The 26,633-nt window shown below is 42.6% G+C and overlaps 2 protein-coding genes across 4 annotated transcripts; one reads left to right on the top strand and one right to left on the bottom strand.

The window, feature by feature from the left end:
• Window positions 1-478: 478 nt before the first annotated feature.
• On the bottom strand, window positions 479-6,383 carry PHAX (phosphorylated adaptor for RNA export). Its single transcript, XM_078862125.1, has 7 exons — window positions 6,278-6,383; window positions 4,586-4,909; window positions 3,104-3,318; window positions 2,575-2,739; window positions 2,298-2,418; window positions 2,036-2,119; window positions 479-1,930 (listed from the first exon to the last, which is right to left on the bottom strand). Exons 1-7 carry the CDS (start codon window positions 6,359-6,361, stop codon window positions 1,634-1,636), a joined length of 1,290 nt encoding a protein of 429 aa, XP_078718251.1. The 5' UTR covers window positions 6,362-6,383; the 3' UTR covers window positions 479-1,633.
• Window positions 6,384-6,616: 233 nt separating this feature from the next.
• Window positions 6,617-26,393, top strand: ALDH7A1 (aldehyde dehydrogenase 7 family member A1). 3 transcript variants are annotated; one of them, XM_078862123.1, is made up of 19 exons: window positions 6,617-6,686; window positions 9,691-9,911; window positions 11,937-11,990; window positions 12,803-12,868; window positions 12,965-13,045; window positions 13,329-13,452; window positions 14,001-14,133; window positions 14,531-14,575; window positions 15,331-15,408; window positions 15,869-15,966; window positions 16,081-16,122; window positions 17,104-17,198; window positions 18,503-18,587; window positions 19,013-19,119; window positions 20,161-20,277; window positions 20,973-21,070; window positions 21,751-21,824; window positions 22,815-22,890; window positions 25,922-26,393. In XM_078862123.1, exons 2-19 carry the CDS (start codon window positions 9,723-9,725, stop codon window positions 25,974-25,976), a joined length of 1,617 nt encoding a protein of 538 aa, XP_078718249.1. In that variant the 5' UTR covers window positions 6,617-6,686; window positions 9,691-9,722; the 3' UTR covers window positions 25,977-26,393. The 3 variants fall into 3 exon arrangements, with proteins under 3 accessions (XP_078718249.1, XP_078718248.1, XP_078718250.1); XM_078862122.1 differs by lacking the exon at window positions 6,617-6,686 and adding an exon at window positions 8,791-8,876; XM_078862124.1 differs by lacking the exons at window positions 6,617-6,686; window positions 22,815-22,890; window positions 25,922-26,393 and adding exons at window positions 8,801-8,876; window positions 21,971-22,118.
• Window positions 26,394-26,633: the final 240 nt, after the last annotated feature.

The raw sequence follows: 26,633 nt of genomic DNA, 5'->3' as shown, positions 1-26,633 counted from the left end.
AGTTAGTGTTACCATTGAAAACACAAGAGTAATTAATTATAACTCTGCTCTTTCGTCACTTTCAATCAGCATTGACAATGTATTCTTTATAGGAGAGACCTAAAACATTTTAACTATCAAAAATTGTATATTTTTTATTCAGCACTTCCAAAAAATCCATAAACCTTTGTAAGCCTAGGTTCAAAACATTTTTTATTATTAAAAGTTTATCCCAAAATTTTGGGTGCCGAGATTCTATTTTCACTTTCATATCTTAAAATCGAATTTGTTGGATTCAGCATCCTGAAAAACATCCAGATAAAAATCGATGTCTCGGCCTATCTCATAAGAATTGCATCACTCATTTCGTCACACCCATCTGTATAGTAACTTGTTATACTGTTCGGCATCAGATATTAACATATATATTTGAATTTTTTAGTGTGCTGCCGTTACAAACTATGGAGTGGATGAGAAATGGATGCAGAAGATAAATACATAAGATTCCAAAAACCAAATGCTTCAAATTTAGTACATCGCATTATTTATTACAATTTCTAAAACACTTTTCTTTCAGATGTTTTGACATATACATGTAAATGAACCAAATCGTTAAATACACACCACCTAGGGTTGCCATGATAATCTTTCACAATACAATTACATCAAATTTTACAAGGGTGATTACCGCAATATCAGTTTCCCATAACTATGCAATTGTATTTCACACTGTTGTTGTGTTTTTCTGTACTTCTAGTAAGTTTCCCATAACTATGCAGTTGTATTTCACACTGTTGTTTGTGCTTTGCTGTACTTCTAGTATGACAAAAGATTACTCTTAGGGTCCTTCAACTGCAGTTCCCTCAATACAAGCAAAACTTAAAACTTATGTGATTACAACCTATAATGCTTACAAGGCACATGCTGTCAGCCACACAATCTTTAAATTAACTACAAAATGTCTTAATCGCCATGTCATGAATTACAGGCAAAATTCTTTTGTAAAATCTGTAACTGGATAATAGTTATTTATCAACAACTTTCATTGAGTTTTGTCTCATTTAAGAGGAAATGCAGTATTTAAGAAATATAAAATGAGCATGATTGAACGATACTTTGAAAAAAGGATGATGCAATTATTGAGTCATATATCATACGATATATAAAATGCCAAATCATGGCAACCCTAAAAGAAACATGTTTATACAAATTGATGGATGTGTAATGTTGTTTTATTATGAAAATGTGAACTCATAACTTGAATACTAATACACACTGTAGTATGCATCAAGACACTTCTAATAATAAATGTAACAACAATGGAACATATTTTTTAGCTTTGATCAAACAATGCCTTTATCACCACATAAAAAAAACATGGTTAAATCAATTGTACGCTTGTCATCTAGATGCTGACATTCTCGGTATTTCATTTACCAGTGATACTACCCTCTGCTGCTCCTGCACACTGTTACGGGCAAATGTGTATAATTGTTGCTGAAATGAAAAAATAGTTTGCAAAGGAAACACGACATGAGTCTTGAGGTTACAAGCTTCGGGGGAAACATTGAAGGAGGGTGAAGGAAGGAAAACACAATTACAGGTGGTAAAATATATACACATTTTGAAGCAAGCTTCAGGAAATTTAGTTAGGTTAGAAGAGTTCTAGGTCGTTTGGGTGATCAAGCTCAAGTGAGTCGCCTGTGGCAGGGCTTGGAGGCGGTTGTGGAGTTGGAGCGCGCACATCACGGCCGCACACATCTTCCAGAGCAGCCAGCTGAGCTTCGGCGGTGTCGCTGGCAAAGGTCTCGCGTGAAGTGTCATCTTCAGGGTCCTGCAGATCCAGACCCTGAATCGCTCGCTTCATTGAGCGTGCCACTAAATGCTTCCGTCGCTTCAAGGCTGCCTTTTTACTTGCGTAGTCTCGCTGATTTTCCTCGTGGAATATTTCCTGAAAAAATAAATAATATTTATAGTTTGCCAGTCCAATCAAAACGAATTATTACATCATTTCGGATGGTATCTTAATGTTTGGAGATAATATTACATTTCTTACTTTGATTTGTTCCTGGGTGACGCTGGGGGTGCTTTTCATAAGATTCAGATACACTCCTCCAGGGGTTCTTCTTCTGGTGCCATTCTTACAAATGAAAACAAGTCACTCAATTGAATACAAAGTTAGTAATACGAGGTAAGTGATACTGTGCTTATTACACCGTAGGACTGAGAGTTGGCAGCGGCTTGGGGAGGCCCTCATCCAGCAGATGATTGATCCTGGCTGATGATTATACTGTAATAAAGAAAACTGTTTTACTTACCACAATCATCAAGCCTCCATTCCGCTCAATTTCAGCAGTTTCATAAAGGAGCTCGAGTGATTTCTTAACACCGATGATGCTCACCACTCTTACAATTAAATCTTCTTTTGCTTCGCGTAACCTTACAACGATAAAAAATACATTAAAAAAATACATTAAAAAAAGCATGAGCTGAGAGAGGTCATTGGGTTTATTCATTGTGAGCAATGTAATTTGAGGGACAACACATTGTGCAGCAAAGTTTACTATGGCAAGAACCAAGTATAAAGTGTCTCACCTGTAAGCAATTTCTTCAGCTATCCTATCAGCTGGATCATCCTCTTTAAGTTCATAGCGACCGACAAAGTCCATTTCAGCCCTCTCACCGAGCCGTTCTTTCACCGGCCTACGCTTCCGCTTTTGAACCCTGGACTGCGCATTTGCTTCATCCTTGAGGTCCTCACTGAGGACAAATCAGATGAATACACACATACATATTAGAAACAATGCCACCTACAGAGCAATACATATATGACAAGCTCAATTAAATATTTCAAATTGTCAATTCCAAGCAGTAAACAAAAATCTAGAATAACATTTTACAACAGTCTTTTAATCACTAACAATAATTCCACAATTTAAAAATACCAAATATTCCATTTATAAACATGCAAACATAATTTACACAATAATATTTTGAGTCCTAACACATTCAAGAGTCAGTGTGTTTCTCCTATATCCAGTTGATTGCTGTATTGCAACTCAAGTAATATATTATACTAATAAATGTTTGGTAAATTGCACTTGAAGTTTATACAAGTCCTCACCACTGCTCCTCAGCCAACTGCATATCCTTGCTCGCAGTGTGCATATAGCCATCCAACTCAGCTTCTAGTTTGAGCAACTCTTGAGTCTCTTCTTTTTGCCGAATCTTTTTTGCCAACATGTAGTTGTAACTTTCAGAATCACGGGTCCTGATGCTCAGGTCTGCCTCCACACCCAGAATACCAATCTCCTGGGCCACAGCATCCTGACATTGTTCCTGAAATTAAGAGGCACAACAATATATCAAGCGCAAAAATCAAACTTAAGTGACTGCATTGGCAGTGGTATACAAACACAAATAAAAAAACCTCACGAACTCCATTAACATTGTCTAATAACATAAATCCAGAGGGTTTTTTTGGGTTAGATCACGTAAATGTGTCGTGAAACTCACCACCACCCACCACAGTCAATTAGTAAGGTTTGTTACGTTAACAAAACATGCCAATTTGATACTAGTACAGCACACCAGTGTGCTGGAAAGCAAAGCCACAATATTTACAATCTGAGTACGACGTTTCGCCAGTAATTACAACTAGCTTCATCAGGCGATAACCAGATTTGTGGAGAAATCCTCCTGTTTCATTCCTTAAATAGAGGGATAGATGTGATGGTATCATTTGAACCCTTCTTGAGCGAAGTGGGGGGGGGGTAATGAATGCATATCAGGGTATCAATTGCCGATCGGGTTATTTATATGGTAACCAATGTAAATTATGCATGCGCATTATGCAATACATACATACTGTATATATACTGTATGTATGTCTGTATTGCTGCTGTATGTTTCTGGAATACCCTTGCCACTCATCTACAGCTTGATTCAGTCCCTTCACTTCCCCCCTTTATAAGCTGTGCGACATCAACCAATAAATAAAAATTGCGAAATTAAAAAGTAAAATCTTTCCTCCATGTTTTCCCATGAAGTTCCACTCTGCGATCGTGCTATTTGGTTCCTGTAGTGCAGGGGTGGGGAACGTCCGGCCCGCGGGCCGTATAAGGCCCGCAAAATCATTTTGTCTGGCCCTGCCAAGGCAACCGCAGGCGGGACTCGAAATTCAATAAATCTAGGAGCAAACCTGGAAAAGTATTTGCGAGTAGCAACATCAATACCAGCTAACATCACACGCCTCACCAAAGAGAAGCAGTTCCAGCCATCACATTAGGGGTGAGTTAATTAAATGTTTGACCAAATATAACAGGCTACTTTTGAAGTTGATAAATTTGTATGGCCCGCGAATGATGTTATAAATATCCAAATGGCCCTTGGCAGAAAAAAGGTTCCCCACCCCTGCTGTCGTGGATTATGGGTGCAGTCACAAATCGCCAATAACTCAAAACCAATAGCAAACTGCCAATAACTCGCAAATTACAGGGATTAGTGGATTGGAACACAAATTATTAGTTTCTCCTGGTTATGCTTTTACCAATAACGTTTTACAACAATATATGAGTTCGTACACAATAAATAAAATGCGTTTTACCTGCAGCACTGCGCCCCAGACGTTGTTCACCTTCCTGGAATTATCTGAAGGGCGGGAAGCCGGGCGAGCCGGTCCCCTGGCTGGGGGAATGGGCTGAGCTACCAACGGAACGGGGGGCCGCTGATTATTGTTCTTCAGCCTTTTTCTCCTCCACAGGCGCTCCTCGTCGTCATCTGAGTCACTGTCGCTATCATTACTGGAAAAGCCCTTGTTAGTGGCGCGGTACCGGACTGCTGTGTCGATGAGAGGGGGGCACGAGCGGCCCCCTGCAGCACCGGCGTCAAACGTCGCATTGGTGGTGTTGCTGCCTTGAGCGCTGCTGCCCTGTGAGGAATACCCATGAAAGAAAAGTTTAAATGTTACATCTTTAAAAAAAAAATTGCAGGTGCAAGCCCATTGAGATTGAACGTCTCCCAAGAGACCTGGGTAAACGAGAACCATACAGACCACGTGTGACAAAAATCATTTTCATCGGTATACAATGTCAACCAAAATATTATCCGACATAGTAAATACAACTTTAGGTACGATGCACCTTTTCAAAACCATGCACGTTGATATTTTTACAACGAGCACAACTGCCAATTAAAAACTGACCGGGAGGAGGAAATGCGTTCAGATGTGTTCCATCGTACAAGGAGCAAGTATAACACCGTGTGTTAAAGATACACTGCTATCAAGCCCTTTAGAAATCCACTGTTGGACATAGTCCTTCCCGTGACGTGTCAGTCGTGGGGGTTTGACCCTACTTCACCACGTCTGGTCAGTAATAGTTGGTGGATGGGGAGGCCCAGGGAAGGTTCTGAACATAACTCCGCCACTTGACGTTCCCCATGGCCAAGTTCACAGTGCAGTGCGTCACTGCTACCCCCCACCACTGCATTCAAGTCCCGTGTAGTATAAATCATGGTAATTACGCTCCTTACAACGTGTAGCAATGTTTGTACAGTAGTTAAGACTCTACGAGTGAAGCATTGCATGTTTCACTCGTGGAGTCATGTACCAGTGATTGGCGCCAAACTTAAAGAAAATTTAGAATGTTGGGTAGACCTTGTCCTATATTAGGCGAATCGGTGCTCGCGTCTTTTAGACACATACCGAGCTGGGCTCCGTGTGTGAAGCTTGGTTAATAAGAACAATATATACGGTACATTAAAGTGACTGCTGCCACCACCGCATGTGATAACATTCACTGCAATCACTCCAAAGCCACTGGTGCAACGTTGGCCGTCAAGTCACTTTAAAAACAATATCATTCACGAAGTTTCGAATGTGATGATTAGGCATGCACAAGACAATAGCTGTTTTGTAAACAACATTGATGCATTGATACAAAACAACGCGAGGCAGCACGCATGGCCACATGGCCTACGATGTTGTTCCAGCCTTCCCCAAACGACACAGAGTGTCAACAAGGCACAGCACAATGCAAATAAACGACGAGACAACGGGTAGTAATTCATATTTACATTGAAGCGATCACGTACAAATCATTTGTATACATTCGATAGAATTAGTCTCCCGTTTCTGAGGGCCCGTGGCCTGATAATCGCGCCCTTCAGTTTAAACGCGACGCGAAAAACGTGCAGCAGCAGCAGCAACGCTTCCGCGAGGCGTCTAACATTGATAACCACAACACATATTTAACACACCCACCCCTCAAGGAGCACACGAGAAGGGCCAGGCACGTACATTGTTAGTTGTTGGCGCCTTGCCGTGGTTCTCGGAGCCGGAGTCCGAGTCGGCGAGCTCCCCCTCCTCGAACTCCACCTCCATGGCCGGAGTCTTCGCGGGGCCCCGTGAGGGTGGCGGGGGGGGGCTGGGGGGGGGGCGACTACCGGATATGGACGGGAGACGCCATTGGGTGCGGCGCGTCACTTCCGGTTCAATGGTGGAGGCGACGTGCCGCCATCTTACGTAGGGGGTGGAGGGGTGTGGGGGTTTGGGGGGGTGTAGGAGGGGTGGAGAGGGGGCAGAGGTCGCAACCGGGTACCCGATACCCGTACCCTACCCGATACCCGTACCCTACCCGATACCCGTACCCTACCCGATACCCGTACCCTACCCGATACATTTGCGACCCTGGTGCGGCCGAGTACGGGTAAGGAATCAAACCCCGTTTGCGACCTCTGAGAGGGGGGTATAGGGTATTGGGGGTGTGTCGGGGCTGTAGGGGGTGTGGATGGGGTATAGGGAGTGTGGGGGGGGGGATATAGGGGGTGTGGAGGGAGTGGATGGTGTAGGGGGCGTGGAAGGGGAGTGGGAGATGTGAATGGGGTGCAGGGGGAGTGGGGTGGGTATTGGGGGTGGGGGTGTAGAGGGTATGGGGGGTATAGGGGGTGTGGGGGGGGTATAGGGGGTGTGGGGGGGGTATAGGGGGTGTGGGGGGGGGTATAGGGGGTGTGTGTGGGGGGGTTTAGGGGGTGTGTGTGGGGGGGTTTAGGGGGTGTGGGGGTGTGTAGAGGGTATGGGGGGGGCGAGACGCAGACTTCATCACTGGCGTTACGTTGAGTTACCAAATGCCGTCTTATGTAATCGGTGGTGCAGCGGGGGCACCCGAGTTCGATTCCCTCTCACGGCAGGCGATTATATGAGCCGGTCCTGGGCCTCCCCCAGGTCGACTCAGCCTCAAATGAATATCGGGTGCGGTATTTAAACATCACCACGGGGGAGACAAAGGCGGCCGGGTGTGGTGCTGGTCACCCACCCCCTCGTGTGCCGTGCCGGCCTTAATAAGTGCTAGCTAACAGCACTTACCCCAACAGCATATTAAGGATACAGGGGGATCTTTATACATTAATTTTACTACATTCACCTGCTTACGATAATTAATTTGACTTAAACCAAGTGAGAGCACATGTGATGCTCAATTCTGTTTTGCAATGGAGACCTGGAGTGTGAAGCACGTACACGTAGTGGATATAAATCTCAGTGACAAGGTTGACGAACAGTACTGACGTTTATAATTAACACGTGCACCAATTAAACATGAAGTGACAATCAAAATGATCACACCGATGTGTCCGTGAGACGAAAGCTCAAATCAATTCAAGTTCATTTATTTCAAGTTCATTTATTAGGTATAGCCCTGTGAGCCATTCGGCTCTTGAATCGGGTGCAACCGCAACAAACAAAAACATGAACAAGAAAACATCTTAAAGTGAACATGTGACTAAGTGCAAACAGAAAATCCAAGAAAAGACAGAAAAATATTGCAGAAAAAGCACCGTACACCAACGCTGTGTGCAAAAATCCCAGTGGGATGCAAGTCAAACAACAACAACAACCACAAGACAACTTAGATTAAGGCCATCAGTCTAACTCTGTACTACAACAAACAAACATGGCCAAACCAAATTGTTTTTCGAAATTACCAAAATAAAGCCATGAAAGCAATGAAACAGTGATCAGTGCATGCCGCCAGCCACGAAATATATCAGAAACATGGACAAAGGAAACAATATGCTTGGAGTGACACGGAGACAGAAAAGGGACATGGATCAGGAAACAAAAAATTAATCAGAGGCATACTTGTAGTGTATTGTATTCATAGCTGTCAACCCATACGGCGTACAGCAGTTTCAATAGGGGCACATTTTTGTCTATTTGTGTTTCTCCCTTGTGATGGAACTTTGTAGGATGAACATTGAGATTCATAAGAGCACGGGGTGACCAATAAAGTCTGAATTGGTCTGTAATAAGGTAGGGCAACTGATAAGGGGTTGACAGGTTTGTGTATTTACAATAGCAAGTGGATTTGGCCAAGACACATTGCGAAAAGGGATGATGGCCGATGAAAGAGACTGGGGATGGAATGACAGTCAAATGAAAGAACAGGTCGACAGGACGATCACCAGTAATGGAATTACCAAATTGCCTCTTGTGCTGGATGGAGATGGATTGTAGCATCACGGAATGAAGGGGTGGCGATGTACAGGTGGAGGCATTCATCCTGAAGTAAGATCACGGCTGCTATTATATAGTCGTTAATGATTAAATCTTAGATTGCAGTGTTCTTTATACTTGAAAGTGTTTTTTTTTTCTCTGATCATGTTTTGCAGATCATGTTTTGCTGGCCAGTTTGGATGTTTGCCTTTTTGATGTGAAGTTGAACTCTCATACGCGGATATTTGTGGGATGTATTCGCAAATGTGAGTCGCGGGTGATAGGGTTGCATATGAGAGTTTATTTTTCAAGTTTGTTTTGTTTAACCAGGTGAGGACTCAAGATAATAAGCATAGCAAGAGTGACTAAGGGTCACCAAAACGACAAGCAACAACGTAACCACGAGGTACACAAATTAAGCGAATATAAATCAAAGCAAACACAATCAAAATAAAAACTCAGGTCGCCCTTGCAAAAGAAGCAACATATCACGTCTCGATTACTTAATTTAATCTGGTTAAATAAATGGGAAAAAACAAAGGTGGAGTTTTGACATTTAAACACAGGTTTTCATTGCACATGAGGTTAAAATAAACTTTCAGCTTTCTATTCAAGCGTATGGAAATATGTTCAGGAGCTAAATGGAAATGTCCAGGTTTGATAAGCCACGATAGGACTTAAATTAGAGAGTTCGTGTCGTTTTATATTCTTCCTCCAATGTGTTGCATGGCCACAGCCGCACTGTGGCTTGTCTTTAATTTTCAATTTACGAAGGGGAAGTGCGAATTCGCCTTTTGATGTCTACGGCGAATGTCAAACCAGGAGGCGTGCGATGCTTGGGTCTGGAATGAGGTGTTTATTCTGGACGTCCACGTTGTTCCACTTTGTCCGCCAGCGTCCCCCCAGACCTGGGTGACATTCTAGGATGGTGACAGTGCGAACTCAGAATCAGAATATGTATTTATCCTGGGCAAATCCGATGAGCTATAAAGCTCTTTTTCCCCACAGATCAGGACTTTGAGTCATCCACACAGCTGGTCACAAAAAATAACACGTACGTTACTGGAGGTGCTTGCCATCAATTTAGCAAGAAAGGACAAATTCACAACTTTAACATCCGACAGCTGTTGAATGCAATCGTTGGCCCCTTGATTCTGATTGGTCCGCGCGAGGGGGCGTTGTCCCTTTTAAACCCCCCCCCGCCACACGTGGCCACTCAGCTGATCGCAGGGACGAGCGCCACGTGGTGGCCATGCTGTGCGCACGGAACCTCCGCATCCTTGGCCGATCGCTGCACTCACCTCCGCCGTTGTCTCTCCGCTGCCTCTCGGCCATGGCGAGCCTCCTGATAGAGCAGCCCAAGTACGCGTGGCTCAAGGAGCTCGGCCTTCGGGCTGAGAACGACGGCGTGTACAACGGTGTCTGGGGAGGGCGCGGGGAGGTGAGCTCGCAGCTTTGCTAGAATTGCCTAAAAATAGTCGCACTCGTGTACGGGCCGAGCGTTGTGTTATGCAATGCAGTGATGTTGATGCATAACTTTTGGGATACCACTGTGGCAGCGGCGCACGAGTACAGACATCAGAAACTCAACACATTCGTCAATAACGTTTCGGTCAGTTGTCCTTCATCTCTGCTGAGTTAAAGGGATTTAGCGCATTAGTTTACCCCGTTATAAAAGTATGACCATTCTTTTAATGCAGAGTTCACTTTTTTGCTGCTTTGGATGCATTATATCACGTGTCATACGCTGTGCCTTTGTTTGACGTGTACAGTATTTGCACACAGAGTCGTGCCATACCGACAAGTGACGCTGCACCATATAGGCACGCCCATCGACTTACGTGTATTGGGTTGTCTCCTGAATGATCTCGCGTGGCTTTCAATTAGATATTGGATGTTCAGCCTTATTCCTGTCAGCCGATTGTTTTCCATTCGCTGAAGGTATTCGCATGTTGCCCCTGGCACATAAAGGCACCGTTGACTGAAACTGTCGTCGGTGTGTGTTTCATTGCTTTTATGGCTTTATTTTGGTGATTTCGAAAACGTGTTTTGGTTTGGCCATATTTTTTGTTGTAGTACAGAGTTAGAATGATGGCCTTAATCTAAGTTGTCTTGTGGTTGTTGTTGTTTGACTTGCATCCCACTGGGATTTTTTCACACAGCGTTGATGTACGGTGCTTTTTCTCCAATATTTTGCTGTCTTTTCTTTGATTTTCTGTTTGCACATAGTGACTTTAAGATGTTTTCTTGTTCATGTTTTGTTTGTTGCGGTTGCACCCGATTCAAGAGCCGAATGGCTCACAGGGCTATACCTAATAAATGAACTTGAAAATAAACTTGAAACTTGTGAAATGATACGTATGGTACGAAAGTTCTACATACGTACATAGGCAGTGACAATGTTCCTTGCCAGCAATGCGATACTAAGTTGTTTGTTCACGTCAGATATGTGAACTGTAAGGCAGTCACTTTTTTCCATTTTGGAAACTCATGTACGTGTGCCAGCACACATCTGTGCCAGCATTGCACAGCAATGTGTCACTGCATACCAGTCAAAACACATTCCTGCGGAGGGAGCTGGTAGGAACGTTGGGTTGCTCGGTCAATGGCCAGGGTCAACGGTGGCGTGGTGTATTCCGCAAATATGCCCGACTGTGTGGGCGGGCACAAGTCGGCGTGAGTAGGTCAAACGTTGAGTTTTATAAGGGCACCACGGGGTGATCAGCCCCTCCCCACCCAGCCCCACCCCTCCCACGCGCCAACCAGCCCCACCCTCCCCACCCAGCCCCTCCCCACCCTCCCCACCCAGCCCCTCCCTTCTCACTCAGCCCCTCCCTGCACGACGGACGGACACAATGATCCCCTGTGGGCTGGTGTAACCAGGAGGTTCCTACCAGTATAAAGTGTCAGTGATTTACTGCTAGAATGAGCATTGGCTCATTTTTTCTTAAGCACCAACTCCAATAGGCGGTGCTCATCTGTTTACAGTCCTGCAGAGCCAGTGGTGGAAATTCCACATTCCTAGGGCGAGTCTATCCATAGGACAACCACTTCTTAACCTCTCCACAAAGTGGTAACATTATTGTCGACCCCAGAGAGATAATGGGATGTGTCAACGCACAACCAGGATCAGAAATCACAACTGTCCAATTGCAAGGTGTGCATTACATCGGCAATGTTAGCTAAAATTTCAAGTACATTGCGAATATTCATGAAGAGTTGTAATTGACCCTACGTCTTCTGCGTGGCTTTTTTATTCTATGTACTGCCGGAGAAAGTACATCTTCATGTCTTTTTATATGAATACGTTGTCGTGATTGGATTGCACGGTGTCTGTAACGTACCAAAACATTGCTAAACATATGCCTGCAATCGACTTATATTGCAAAACCACTCGATTGCGCAAGCTAATGAGTTCACGTTTTTATTTATTATATTGATGATTCTCTTGTGTTGGGATGTTTAGCTCGTGACGTCATACAGCCCTGCTACGAATGAACCCATTGCACATGTGCGCCAGGTATGACTCAATCACTTCACCTGTCAAGCTGTCGTTTTGATTGACTTCACACAAAAATGACAGCAATAAAGCAATGTTCTTGGTTCATCCAGGAAGGCCTCACTGAGGCTGAAGACTTTGTCAATAAAGTTATGATTGGGATATTTGGCCAGTTCCATTTGAAGGAGTTTTGTGGCTGGGAGCAAACCCAAGCACCTGAAAACCCCCACGTGCATACGAGGGGATGACACTTGAAGCCTCACCGAGATAGATTCAATGATACATTGCGTTACTGCCATCTCCTGGCTATCTCATCCGAAGCCTAGAAACACCTGGTATTCCCACGCAGTGCGGGGTCACCCTCACAGCGGCTTTTGGCTAGCGATCAAACAATCATGGTCACTACATCACGTGCTTTCAGATGCGCTTCTGCAGCCGTTTGGAATGCTCTTCGGATATTAGGAAGCCACTGGAGCTAATGCACTTTTAAATCTAGAATGAAAACATATTTCTTTAGAACTGCCTTTTGTGTTTAGTTTGTTACCTTACCCTGCACCTCTGATTTAGCACGGTTGGCTACGTACAGTGCGAAAGAAGTTCAACATACATAAATACAGACAACCAGGCTTTGCGCTGCCTGGCTTTGTTTTGATGATATTGGGTGCATGCAAGGTGCACTGGTCATAGGGCAGTTGTGGATATCGTAAGACAAATAATGGCAGTTGTCTGATTGAAATATCGTTAAGTACAATATTAATGTTTTGAAATGTTTTGTGTGTGATGGGTTAGCTTGGTTTTTCATAACAGACGGCATTGTATCTCACCGCGTGTAGGCCACACTTGCAGATTATGAAGACACTGTGAAGAAGGCAAATGAGGCGTGGAAAGTTTGGGCAGATGTAAGTTTGCTTCTACTTTTTTATTACTATAGAAGCTTTGCTTGCATGTTATTTGTCTATGAAGTGATGCATGTTGTAATTATCTTTTTCCTTCAGATTCCTGCACCGAAGCGGGGTGAAATTGTTCGACAAATTGGTGATGCTTTGAGAAAGAAGATAAAAGTTTTGGGGAATCTGGTAACTAAACTGCTGATTTATTGCTGTTAAAGGCCTATTATTAAGTACCATCACGATTTATTTTTGCAATTGTTAATCACTTTACACCCAACACTTTAATGCATTTATTAACAAAAAATCAAAACATGTTTTTGTATGCACATCCTACAGCTCTAGTTGCTGTAGTACATGTCACCAGATAGAGTTTGGCATGTATATATATATGCGAGTTCAAAGCACGTAAGATTATGAGGAGCCCCCGATTGAATGTATTAACATGGTTTGTTAATGCGTTGGCATGAAGGTGTCGCTAGAGATGGGCAAGATCGGAGTGGAAGGGTTCGGAGAGGTGCAGGAGTACGTAGACGTCTGTGACTACGCCGTGGGGCTGTCGCGCATGATTGGCGGCCCAGTCCTGCCCTCTGAACGTACGTTACGCACTACCGCTCCGCGATGATTGGCCGCATATCACGCGCAAAATTAACGGTTTGTAGGGGCGCCACGGTGGCGAGCTGTTAATTACCTCGCCTGATATACAGGAGATCGTGGCTTCGATCTAGACTGATGCCTGTATATTTGGAGTTTGCATGTTCTCCCCGTAGTTATGTGGATTTTTCTCCGGGTTCTCCGGTTTTTCCCTCCACATTTAGTAACATGCATTTACAGTATTTGGAAGTTGTAAATAGCCAAATGATAAGCCACTTTGTTGAGCTATCAATTGTGACCAGGTCGCTTCTGAAAAAGAGCTATCTAGCTCTGTGGGTCTTACCTCGTAAAATAGAAATAGTTTCAATAGTTTTTTATATGGCTATATCATGAACTAAATGTCAACTCATCTCTGCAGTGATCCAAATGTTAAGCTTTTTGGCAAAGTTCAATTTGCACTCACAACTTGCTGTTACTTATTCACATTTGTAATTCATTACAAACGTTGTTATTTGACTGTTTAATAATTTCTGATTTTCTCTTGTGCTAGGCCCTGGACATGCCTTGATTGAGCAGTGGAATCCAGTGGGTCTAGTGGGAGTCATCACAGCCTTTAACTTCCCCGTGGCTGTGTATGGTTGGAATAATGCACTTGCGCTTGTCTGTGGGAACTGCTGTTTGTGGTGAGCAATGCTTAATTATGTTCAGCCTCTTGGATACACAGTGTTAGGGCAGTCACGTGACCGAGCAACGGCACGTTTGCCGCTTGTCGGGAGAGATTCGCTGTTTGAGCAGATGCTACACTGGGCACGTGGACCATAAATAAGAGCCATTGCTTCACAGTGGACGTTAAAGATTTCGTGACATTCGAATGAGGGTAGGACGAGTGTGCTGTAGCCATGGTCTAAATTTGATAATTGCTCGCAAATTAATTGAGGGGAAAAAATGGCATAGCAACATCACCCCCCCTAGAGGTAGGGCACTTCCATTTTCATGCCGGTGCTGCATGCATGTTATGTAGCAGAGGGACATCTGCCAAGTCACAGAGTTTTGATTTGCCTTGCGATTTTGTTCTTTTAGGAAAGGTGCACCAACCACTCCACTAACAAGTGTGGCTGTTACCAGGTGAGCTGCTACATTTCCATTAATTTAGTTTCAGGACTAAGGCCTGTATATTTAAATATGACATTTCATCATCATATTTTATAGAGTTGATCAGCCCTAGTCAATCCACTGCTGGATGAAGGCCTCCCCAAACTGTCACCATTTCTCACAATGATTTGATGCAACAATCCATCTAGCGCCTACACACGGCTTGTTTCATCCCTCCATCCCCTCGGTGGACGTCTTCTCAGACTCATTCATTCCCTTGGCTGCCACTGTCATTATTGTCCAATGGCAATCGTACCCTGCCAAAGCCCACTTACTTTTCCAATTAGAATGATGTTTTAACCTGCATATGATCTGTAATACATTCTCTTCTATTCTTGCCTATGGCGATATTTTCAGGAACGAAATGTCGAGGTCTACTAGCCACGGTGAGAGGGCGCCAAGAGAGAGCTTGTGTAGTATAGCTATTCCTCCATTGCGGGAGAGCATACTACAGTGGTTTAGCTACATGGTCAGTAGTTTGGGTTGCATGGCCACTTTCGCACTGTGGCTTGTCTTTTATTTTCTATTTATGAAGGAGATGTGCGCAGTGGCCTGTTGATGTTTTGGTTGCAGTTGGTGGGTACACCAGTGTCTTCGAAGAATGTAAAAGTCAGGAGGTGTGATGATTAGGTCTTGAATGAGGTGTTTATTGTCTGATCGATGATTGAGTTGCTTATTTATAATTGCAAGATGCGTCTTCTAATGTCTCTTTTATATTCCAAAATCAGAATTGTTGCAGAGGTTTTGGAGAGCAATAATCTTCCTGGAGCTATTTGCTCATTGACTACTGGTGGCGCTGACATTGGGTATGTGTGAAATGGAGCATTGGAGATTTGTCTCAACAACACCCACTTAAATGCTTTATGTGTCTATATAAAACACTGCATTTACACAATTGTAACAATCATAGTGAATTATACGTTATACGTATGTCGCTATCATCATCAGCCATGGTCAAAACAAATGTCGCTATCATCGTCAGCCATGGTCAATCCACTGTGAGATGAAGGCCTCCCCAAACTGCCGCCAAATCACACACTCCTAAGATGCTACAATCCATCTGGCACCTGCACACATGTTGATTGAATTTCTCCATCTTCTCGTTGGTTGTACACCATGATGTGACACATCAGTATACAACCACATCTCCGATAAGCACGGTTGGCGATTTACGGTGCAAAAGAAGTTCAACATACTACATTCTTTGCTGCTTTAAAAAAAAAATTGCCCTATGTCTTTGGAACAATGTTTTTATTTCTATTGCAGCACGGCTATTGCACGAGATGAGCGTATACCGCTGGTGTCCTTTACTGGCAGTACCCCAGTAGGCAAGCAGGTGGCTCTCATGGTACAAGAACGCTTTGGTAAGCAAATCAAAGAGCAATGGATTGATCTGAAAAACACATGCAATTTAATAATGATATTACTACATTGTGATTAAATTCCTTAATTGTTTCATATGACGTCTTTTCCATCAGGTAACAAGCTGCTGGAGCTTGGGGGAAACAATGCCATCATTGGTATGCAAACATTGTTAATATAGTCATAATTTAAATGTATCTTAGTATTAATCTAGTTGACGGCAGCCTGTGGCATTTTAGTCAGGCCATAGTCTGTGGATTCCATTTTGTCATTCTATGTGTCTGTTTGACGACAGCAGTCAAAAATGTAATGCACTGGATTTCGATTTAAAGCTTTTGTGACTGCAGGGATTCATCTTCTTGGTTCTTTCGGTAAAGTCACGTAGAATGGAAATAATAAAATAATAATAAAAATGGATTATTTAGCTGCTATGCATTTCCACATGATTATCCACTTTGTTGAGCTATCATTTGTGGCCAGGTCGCTTCTGAAAAAGAAGCTAATAGCTTATTTGGCTTTGTTGTAAAATAAAATATATTTTGTATTTGTATACTTTGCCTTCCTATCGTGTCTGTGCATTGTTTGTTGTTGAAACGTCTGACCCGCCCCGACTGGACAACTGTGAAAAAAAGCTTTATAGCTCATCGGATTCCTCCAGTATAACTTAAGATTCTGATCAAATGTTTGTACGTTGGTTGCACAATTCCCCACCCCCCCCTCCACCACTAATGTCATCATGTCAGCCAATCAGGATACTTAGAAAATATATTTTTTATACATATATAGTCAATTACCATTTTTGTTCTTCCTCAATGCACTGAAAGTCTCTAATGACGTTATTAAATTATCTTAGTCTGCGTCTTCATTCAGACAAGTTAATTTCATCTCATCTCATCATAGTCTGCCATGCTTTGGTGGGTAGCTGTAATAATCGTCACGCTTGATGATTTTTGTGCACTCATAGTCATGATTGACGAAGAAAAAACTGCCGTTGACATTTTGTTACCAAAATTAACGTTGCACGCAGGTTCCGTTTGTACGAGGGTAAACTAAATTGGAAAAGGATCTCTTGCACACTGTGTTTTTATGTTCCGAGTGCATCTTTGTGGTTACAAATGTGCTTGTTTTTGTCTTGGCAGTAATGGACGATGCAGACCTGAATCTGGTGATCCCCGCAGTGCTCTTTGCTGCAGTGGGGACAGCTGGACAGCGTTGCACCACTACCCGCAGGCTGGTAAGGCAGTGCAGGTGAAAGGTTGGCCATTGTACAAGCAGGCTATGTAGGCTGATCATAGTAAACAGATAGGTGAATAGATCTGACCAATTAACACCCACTCTTAGATTTACCAAACACTCATAAATGGAACCGACAAAACATCCAAATAAATTTTACCAATTTGTTTAATTTGTACTTTCAGGCAAATTAATCGGCAAATCTTACAGAGCAGTGCGCCCCATGTGTCAGACAATCATCAGATGCAATTTTCACAGGACATAAATTTTAAAGAAAATCCTTGAAATTGCTTTTCTATCATCTTCTTAGGTTTTTTCGGTAAAGTCACGTAGAAAGTAAAATAAAATAAAAACAAAAATCACGACGTTTCGGAGGCAACACAAGTCTCCGTCATCAGGTGGGACCGTCACAGCCAGATTAGCTGTATCAAGTGAGGCAATGATTCAAGATGTAATCCCTTAAAAGCGAGTTGAGGGATTACATCTTGAATCATTGCCTCACTTGATACAGCTAATCTGGCTGTGACGGTCCCACCTGATGACGGAGACTTGTGTTGCCTCCGAAACGTCGTGATTTTTGTTTTTATTTTATTTTACTTTCTACGTGACTTTACCGAAAAAACCTAAGAAGATGATTCCTTGCAGTCACGAAAGCTTCAAATCTAGAATTGCTTTTCTATCTTTTCCACACGAGGGGGCACAAGTTCTTCTGTGAGATTGTCACGTGACATTCAAACCATTATAATTTTTAATGCTCAGAGCTGGAATTTAGCTAAATCGAGTGTAAAATTTAATTTTATATAATCATCTTTGGTAACCGGACTGAGAACATCACCTCGCTATACCTGAGGAACCCAGTTTTAATCACAGGTAGCATCCTGAATTTGAACCCAGAATCTCATCTCTGCCAACTCGGCACTCTTACATCTGTGCCACCTGGCTACCTCTTACTCCAGAATTTGTTTATTTATTTATAGAGTATTTCTTGCATAAACAAATAATATAATAATATACGTGTTGTTATATTTGACATAATGTAGCACTCCGATTGCAGTGTAGAGCATATGCATTGTGTTTTTTTCTTCTTCTTTATCATGCAGCTGCAAATTTTTTTTATTTTTGTATGTGGTTTAATATGTGATAGATAATTGATTGTTGATCAATACTAATTGAGAAGATTAAATCTAAATGGAAGGCCTTTTCAACTCCCTTGAAAAAGAGGCATTGTCTCGGTGGATCTCAAACAGTCCTAAATAAACCTCATTGATTGATTGATTGAACGTGCTGTGCCACTTTCCTGCCCAGATTTTGCACGAGAGCATTCATGATAAGGTGGTGGAATCATTGGTGAAAGCCTACAAACAGGTTCGCATTGGAGATCCTCTGGATGGTAAGGGCTCTGGAATCCAAAACTCAGCTCCTGGATTTTAGTAAATTCCTCTTTCAATAGACTCCTTTCAAAATAATAAAATTGGTCGCAAAAGCCTACGTGTTAAACTTCTTTCAAAAGCTATTACATCTCTGTCGGCAAGAAAGTTGAGTGAATTCCTAGTGGGACGTGACCCATCCATGAACTCTTGCAGACATTGGCAAAAAATTCTGTTCAGCATTTTCACGCTAAATTCATTTGACATTTAAATAATTCAACACCTGCTTCCCAAGGAATGCCAATTTTGGGAAAAGATTAACATCTATAAATCGCTGACAGCTTCATTACATTAAGTCCTTGGCATTTATTGGAATGGCTTAAAAAGCTGTTGTGGCACTTAAAGTTATACGGAAAGTAACTTAAGCAATCTTGGCATTTCTGTCCAGCTAATACCTTGTACGGGCCGCTGCATACCAAGCAATCGGTGGAGATGTTCAAGGCAGCGGTGGAACAGGCTGTGAAGCAAGGAGGAACTGTGGCGTGTGGTGGCAAGGTCCGTTTGTTTGCAATACCTATGGAGTTACATTTTTAAGTATCAGCCCAGCAATTTCTTATTTGTTTAACATCTTCACATTTGAAATGTTGTTGGCAGAAGAATTGTACAAATCCACTTTACCCTGAGATTTTTTTTTATAAACAAGGCTGTCGCAAACTGCAAGTCTGTCTATTCTACCTAATGATTTTCTGAGCATCCTTAATGTCATTGTAAATGGCACATAAACAGACAGCCAGTGGCTTGTCTTTAGCAAAACAAAAACAAATTAATGTACATTGTCTTAATGTATTTCAGTCATAAGAAAATGTATCAGGAAATTGGGTGATTTAAGTTTGATTGCCATCCATGGATGGCAAGTAATATCCAAACTGTTGTCAAGTATGAGCAGATGACACTTAGGACCCAACACTAGGCCTTTATGCAGCAGTGGATTGACAACTAATTTCTTTAGAAGAGTTTTTTGTGTTTCTTATTAGCACGGTTAGCTACGTAGAGTGCGAAAGAAGTTCAACATACATACATACGACAAAGGGATGTAAATGTAGAACTTAACTCTATGGGAACTGTGCAATAGCATGCCACAGTGAAAACCACAGGTTCATGCAAATTTTTGGCCAGTGTGTGCTTGTCGAAGAATGTAGTTCAACATGCCCAGGAGGGTAGTGTTTTAGTTACAGACGAAATAGTTGTGGTCCACATTGCGGGTTGTGAACCGCATGATCATGAGGTCTGGGAGTGTCCAGTTTAATGCGGTTCTTTGACTTGCGGTTGATTTGAAGGGTGCAGGAGCTGAATTGTAAAAATTACAAAGATACAATGTGCATATTTCGATTTAAAGCTTTCGTGACTGCAGGGATTCATCTTCTTGGTTCTTTTGGTAACGTCACGTAGAAGGGAAGTAATAAAATAATAAAAATAAAACATAATAAAATAAAATAATATAATATTATGTTTTATTTTTATCATTTTATTACTTCCCTTCTACGTGACTTTACCGAAAGAACCAAGAAGATACAATGTGCATTTTTATTTTTCTAGGTTATTGACCGACCTGGAAACTTTGTGGAGCCAACCATCATCACAGGCCTGAAGCATGACGCCGGCATCGTTCACCAGGAGACGTTCGCTCCAGTGCTCTACGTCCTGAAATTTAAGGTAAGCGTTCTACACGATTAGATTACACTTTTAATGTACGGAACAATGTCGCATGTTTGATTGTCACATATCCCGCCCTGGCCAATTATAACCGGCCACACCCAGCACAGTGTTTGTGCACGGTGGTGTAACTGTCATTTCTATAGATATTCACATATCCGACCTTTTAACGTATACCTCAGTCCCCAGCTCGTCAGATAAGTGATGTACTGTATATATACTTACTACTCTTCATCTCTGATGGGGCATACGGCTACAACGAGCTCACTGTTTTTATAATTAGTAGGTATTTCCGCTTTCATTAGACTTTTTCTGAAACGTACTGTTTGGACGTTTCTTCTCGCAAGATTTATTTCTGCATATATTTTATTTTTGTGTTGGTTCAATGTGCCATCAGGCTCTAAAGTGTATTGAACTCGAGCTGTGTGTGGGTGTAATGAAGATGTTTTAATCTAAGTTGTCTTGTGGTTGTTGTTGTTTGATTTGCATCCCACTGGGATATTTGCACAGGGTTGGTGTACGGTGATTTTTTCTGCAATATTTTGCTGTCTTTTCTTGGATTTTCTGTTTGCACATAGTCACTTTAAGATGTTTTCTTGTTTTTTTTTGTTGCGGTTGCACCTGATTCAAGAGCCGAATGGCTCACAGGGCTATACCTAATAAATGAACTTTGAACTTTGGTATGTGGTGTACAGGCTTTTGAAGAGGCCATTGCGTGGAACAATGAGGTGAAGCAAGGTCTGTCTAGCAGCATCTTTACCCAGGACCTGGGGAGAATCTTCACATGGCTTGGGTAAGGGTAGTAATTGTGGTAAACAACAGTGCAATTGCATTTGTAGTTCACGTATACAGCTTTGCCAACAAGTTCACGCCATGCAGTTTAACGTGCAGATTGGCAAGGAACCGAGGTCCCCTGTGGTTATAGCGGGACTCTACGAAGTTTGGCATGACATGCAGCACCACACTCGACCGCCTTTGTCTCCTCAGCACTGATTTTGACACACTGCTCTGGGTACTCGTGTAAGATTGAGTCGACCTAAGGGAGGCCCAGGACCGGTTCAGATAATTACCATGCATGTTAGCCATGGCCAGGAATTTAACTCGGGAAGATGACAATCGTATGAATACATGTGTTGGCGATTAAAACACATCTTGACCAGATAAGTTGCTAAATTGCTCAGCAAATGTGCTTGTTTCTAAGTGTACTTTTTTTTTTATACTGATACTGTGAATTGAGCGAATTAGCTTCTAGTTGAATGACATTTTCTGTAATTGAGACTTGGTTAATAGGATAAAACAATAACTGACCAGTGACGCACTTGATTGGAAGATGTGTTCTTGCTGTTGTCGTGAGCTCTTAAAATGAAAAGGCTGGCTTAAAAAATGGCCCTTTAGGGGTGCATTTGTAAATAGCTGAAAACAAAAATACATCTCAGACGTCTGAAACCCACAAAAATGCTGCTATAATTTCAGGCCAAAAGGTTCTGACTGTGGAATCGTGAATGTGAACATCCCAACGAGTGGTGCCGAGATTGGTGGTGCCTTTGGTAAGTGCTGCTTTGTCTGCTGATTTAATGCATGTGCTATCGGAACAATGGATTTAGTGATATTGATTTGGTTGGAAATAACTTTCCGCTGCAGTGTTCTAAGGTTGTTAAAATTCCTCTTGCATCTCTGCCGTGTACAACACCAGCTGGCGGAGAGCATCTTTACGTAACGTGTGCAGCGAGGACTTTGATAACAGTCAAGACAAGACTATGGACTTAGAGACATTGCAGATCTTAAATATAAATGTGGCAACAGTTGATTGATTCTTCAGATCATTCTACATCTCTTCTAAATACATTTTGGATTGGTGAAGTGGGGGAGCGGGGGCTGTTTGGTGGGAGGGGGTGCGGGAGGAACAGGATCAGCTAAGGTCACACTCGCCACTTGTGATAGCTCTCCATGACTGCAAATTCATCGGATTCATAGCGCGGTGCGCTCAATATTGTCTCAACGCTCCACCCCTCACTGACCAACACGGTGAAGTATGGTCAAACAATCCCACAAGGACTGACACTGCATGGGGTGGTCTTCATCCAGCAGTAGATTGACAAATGGGCTGTGAATCGTGAGACTATGCACCCGGCTTGATGCTGCCATGGCGTTGCCGTAGCGTTGGGGTTAGCACCACGAGATTTACAGAGGTCACCGGTTCCAGTGAAGGTTTATTCAATCTCACCCGCCTCTGTTCAGCCTGCAGTATACACGGGTACACCACAGTACGTCGACTAGACTGTCTCACTCGGTGAGGTGAAGTGTGAATATTTCAAACCCTCGTCCAATACGTCTGACCAGTGTGGAAGTGGAGGCCAAATATCATGTAGAGGGGCTCTCTGGAGCCCTCAGTCATGTAGAGATGATTCCACCAGCAGTGGTGTGAGCATGCAATTGCAGGGCCGCACCTTTATCCTCTCACCGACGTAGGTTTTGTGTACAATACGTGTACTGTGGTCACACATGCCCCCACTGTCCCTGTATCTCTTTGCATGCAGGTGGAGAGAAGCACACTGGTGGGGGCCGTGAGTCTGGCAGCGATTCTTGGAAGCACTACATGCGGCGGTCCACTTGGTGAGAACGAGGCCTTTAAATGTAGCCTGCAACAGTTACAAATGTGCATTGTAAGGCAATACAAGTCGTAAATGAATGATTTATATTTACGATGAATGTATATGTTCAAAAGCAAATGGTGCCCGTAGTTACTCTGCTTGTCAACAAGTTAAACTTGATAACACTTGAGTTTTCGCAGCCGCTTGAAATCCAAGTGCCGTTTTTCCGGGTTGGGTTGTATGTAGAGTGTTTCTTCTCTCGGGCTTTCGCCGCGCACAACTTGGCTCCTGAAGATGTATGCAGCTGTGTGTGGTGGAAGCTTGAGAGAGGAAATGCTCGACACACAGCCCAAATACGGAACACTGCACTTGGAGCGAGTCAACTTGGTTCATCTCCCTTTCAAACGTGTTTGTACATGAACCGTTCTGATAACTGGGCATAGTTTTCGTATACCGAGTCTAAAACACAATTAATGCATCTAAGGTTACTATAAGCAACTTAACAGGATTGAAGCTTTCGTGACTGCAAGGAATCATATTCTTAGGTTTTTTCGGTAAAGTCACGTAGGTAAAACATCAAAATTAATGAAAATAAAATAAAATAAAATAAAAACAAAAATCACGACGTTTCGGAGGCAACACAAGTCTCCGTCATCAGGTGGGACCGTCACAGCCAGATTAGCTGCATCAAGTGAGGCAATGATTCAAGATGTAATCCCTTAAAAGCGAGTTGAGGGGGGAGGAGAGGGAGGGGGGAGCTCATCAGAATATGGTAGCCAATGAATGGAACGTATCGGGAGGGAGGGGGGGCGGGGCCAAAAGGGTGGGCGACGGCGTGGAAGCGATTGTGCGCAAGCGACAAACTACTGCACACGCCAACACAATGGACAGAGAGGGGGAGGGGAGGTCTGATACACATGATAGACAAAAGAACGAAAATGCCCATGTTTATACCAATGCTGGCTGAACAATGAAGAGAGTACTGTTAAAAATAACTGGGGATGTTAACACTCGGTAAAGTAAAGTAAAATAGTGCCTGTCAGGTAAGATGGTCCAAAAAATTGTAATTAAGTCTTTTTTGCGTGGTTGATAACATCTTTCCAATGATTACTAAGTTTGTACCCATCATCACGGTTGAAATTATGTCTGTGTTTGTATATTTGTATGGCTTCGTGTACAAACCTTTGATGGTAGCCGGGAGGTTTGCAGAGAACCTTGGTCTCGGAAAAGACAATTTCATGAGAGCCCACCGAGTTGTAGCAATGATCGGCAACGGCAGAAGAATCAGTTCTGCCGTGTTTCAGATCTGACTTGTGCTCGCGGACACGATCAGAAACATGACGTTTCGTTTCTCCAATGTAGCAATCACCACAAATGCAACTCAATTTGTAGACTCCAGGATACTGTAAGTCAGGAACGACATCCTTCACAGATGGAATCAGATCACGGATTTTATGCACTGTACTGAATCGGACTTGGATCTTATGTTTGTCTCTCCCACCACACAGAAACAGCCACATGAAACTCCGACCAAAACCATCACGTTACCATACATAGCTGGCGTGACCAAAAAGATCTCAAAAATTCTAAACAAACATAAGATCCAAGTCCGATTCAGTACAGTGCATAAAATCCGTGATCTGATTCCATCTGTGAAGGATGTCGTTCCTGACTTACAGTATCCTGGAGTCTACAAATTGAGTTGCATTTGTGGTGATTGCTACATTGGAGAAACGAAACGTCATGTTTCTGATCGTGTCCGCGAGCACAAGTCAGATCTGAAACACGGCAGAACTGATTCTTCTGCCGTTGCCGATCATTGCTACAACTCGGTGGGCTCTCATGAAATTGTCTTTTCCGAGACCAAGGTTCTCTGCAAACCTCCCGGCTACCATCCAAGGTTTGTACACGAAGCCATACAAATATACAAACACAGACATAATTTCAACCGTGATGATGGGTACAAACTTAGTAATCATTGGAAAGATGTTATCAACCACGCAAAAAAGACTTAATTACAATTTTTTGGACCATCTTACCTGACAGGTACTATTTTACTTTACTTTACCGAGTGTTAACATCCCCAGTTATTTTTAACAGTACTCTCTTCATTGTTCAGCCAGCATTGGTATAAACATGGGCATTTTCGTTCTTTTGTCTATCATGTGTATCAGACCTCCCCTCCCCCTCTCTGTCCATTGTGTTGGCGTGTGCAGTAGTTTGTCGCTTGCGCACAATCGCTTCCACGCCGTCGCCCACCCTTTTGGCCCCGCCCCCCTCCCTCCCGATACGTTTCCATTCATTGGCTACCATATTCTGATGAGCTCCCCCCTCCCTCTCCTCCCCCCTCAACTCGCTTTTAAGGGATTACATCTTGAATCATTGCCTCACTTGATGCAGCTAATCTGGCTGTGACGGTCCCACCTGATGACGGAGACTTGTGTTGCCTCCGAAACGTCGTGATTTTTGTTTTTATTTTATTTTCATTAATTTTGATGTTTTACCTACGTGACTTAACCGAAAAAACCTAAGAATACAAGTTAACAGGCTCGTCAAAAGCACCTTGAGTGGCCTCTCAATGAACATATCACAAGCGATGTTTAGGGCAATGTCCTTTCTTAGAGAGGCTAGAGAGAGAGAGGGTAATACGGGTTTGAGACTGCATTCTACACCATGGGGCCTGATTAGATTTTTACATTTTAAAACATGACCAGTTAAAAAAAAAACTGCATATGAAGAGTTAACTAATAGTTGCTATTGAGCTAACTACAAATAATTTAAGTAAATAGTAATACACTCATTATGTGTGTGTGTATATATAAAAAAAACCTCAACACATTTGTCAATAACGTAAAGTTACATTTGAACCTTACAATATTCATCATTAAAATATTTAATTTTGTGATTCAATTGCAGGTGTACAACAAGACGAAAAACAGTTCACATTTTATCAATGAATTTTAACAAGAATAGTTGGCGATTATTACTTTTGTTCCTTTTCAATATTTAAATACCGCTAATTATATCTATACACTGTTTTTAATGTTTCACAGCACTATCAACTACAGCAAGAACCTACCATTGGCACAAGGCATCAAGTTTGAGTAATGAGTGGCTGCAAGCATTGGCGATCGCGATGTTCGTATTTCAAAAGGACCCAAGAAAAGTGGCTTTGTGCTGATTAAGGCATTTTTTCTATTTACGAGACAACTCATTTATATTTAGAATAATGCTTCCATTTTCATAAACGTATCTCAAGTGCCCTTTTTTGCAACTAGAAGCCGGTCTTGTTTGTACCAAACGCTGGGTCCTAATCACAAAACCCAGCAAATGTGTTCATTATTTCTCACACAAACGGTTAATTTAATTTCATTTTAAAATGGAACGTTGCTTTGCAAGCTATAATTTACCAGGAAAGGAAATGACACGGTTTATCTGGCATAGTGCTTTGATATAATGTACTGTTCTGTGTACACGTAGTGATAAGATGAAAAAAGAGCGATGAATAAAATATGCTTTTTGAAAGTCTTTTGTCTTGGCCTTTAATTATTAAAGCAAACCAATGACCCCCTCCCCATTGTCTTGTTGCTCATTGTGGTATTACTCCGACCTGTTTCATTAAAGTTGTACGACCATACATTTGCTTGCAGGCTTTTACCTGCCATTGGAACACAATGTTTGCACAGTAATACGGGTGAGGAAATTTTTTCGGTGCAGTGGCAAGACACATTTTTGCAGTACAGTAATTTACCCAATTAGTTTCGG

Source organism: Lampetra fluviatilis, chromosome 13 (assembly GCF_964198595.1).
Source record: "Lampetra fluviatilis chromosome 13, kcLamFluv1.1, whole genome shotgun sequence".
NCBI lineage: Eukaryota > Metazoa > Chordata > Hyperoartia > Petromyzontiformes > Petromyzontidae > Lampetra > Lampetra fluviatilis.
This window is presented reverse-complemented; position numbering and strand designations above follow the sequence as displayed.

Coding starts and splice junctions, on each gene's coding strand:
- PHAX (XM_078862125.1), bottom strand. CDS start 6,361: ATGGAGGTGGAGTTCGAGGAGGGGGAGCTCGCCGACTCGGACTCCGGC. Junction 2,419..2,574: donor GCTGAAGAAATTGCTTACAG/GTGAGACACTTT, acceptor TATCGTTGTAAG/GTTACGCGAAGCAAAAGAAG. Junction 2,120..2,297: donor ATGGAGGCTTGATGATTGTG/GTAAGTAAAACA, acceptor TTCATTTGTAAG/AATGGCACCAGAAGAAGAAC.
- ALDH7A1 (XM_078862123.1), top strand. CDS start 9,723: ATGCTGTGCGCACGGAACCTCCGCATCCTTGGCCGATCGCTGCACTCA. Junction 15,409..15,868: donor ACTGGTGGCGCTGACATTGG/GTATGTGTGAAA, acceptor TTTCTATTGCAG/CACGGCTATTGCACGAGATG. Junction 21,825..22,814: donor CGAGATTGGTGGTGCCTTTG/GTAAGTGCTGCT, acceptor CTTTGCATGCAG/GTGGAGAGAAGCACACTGGT.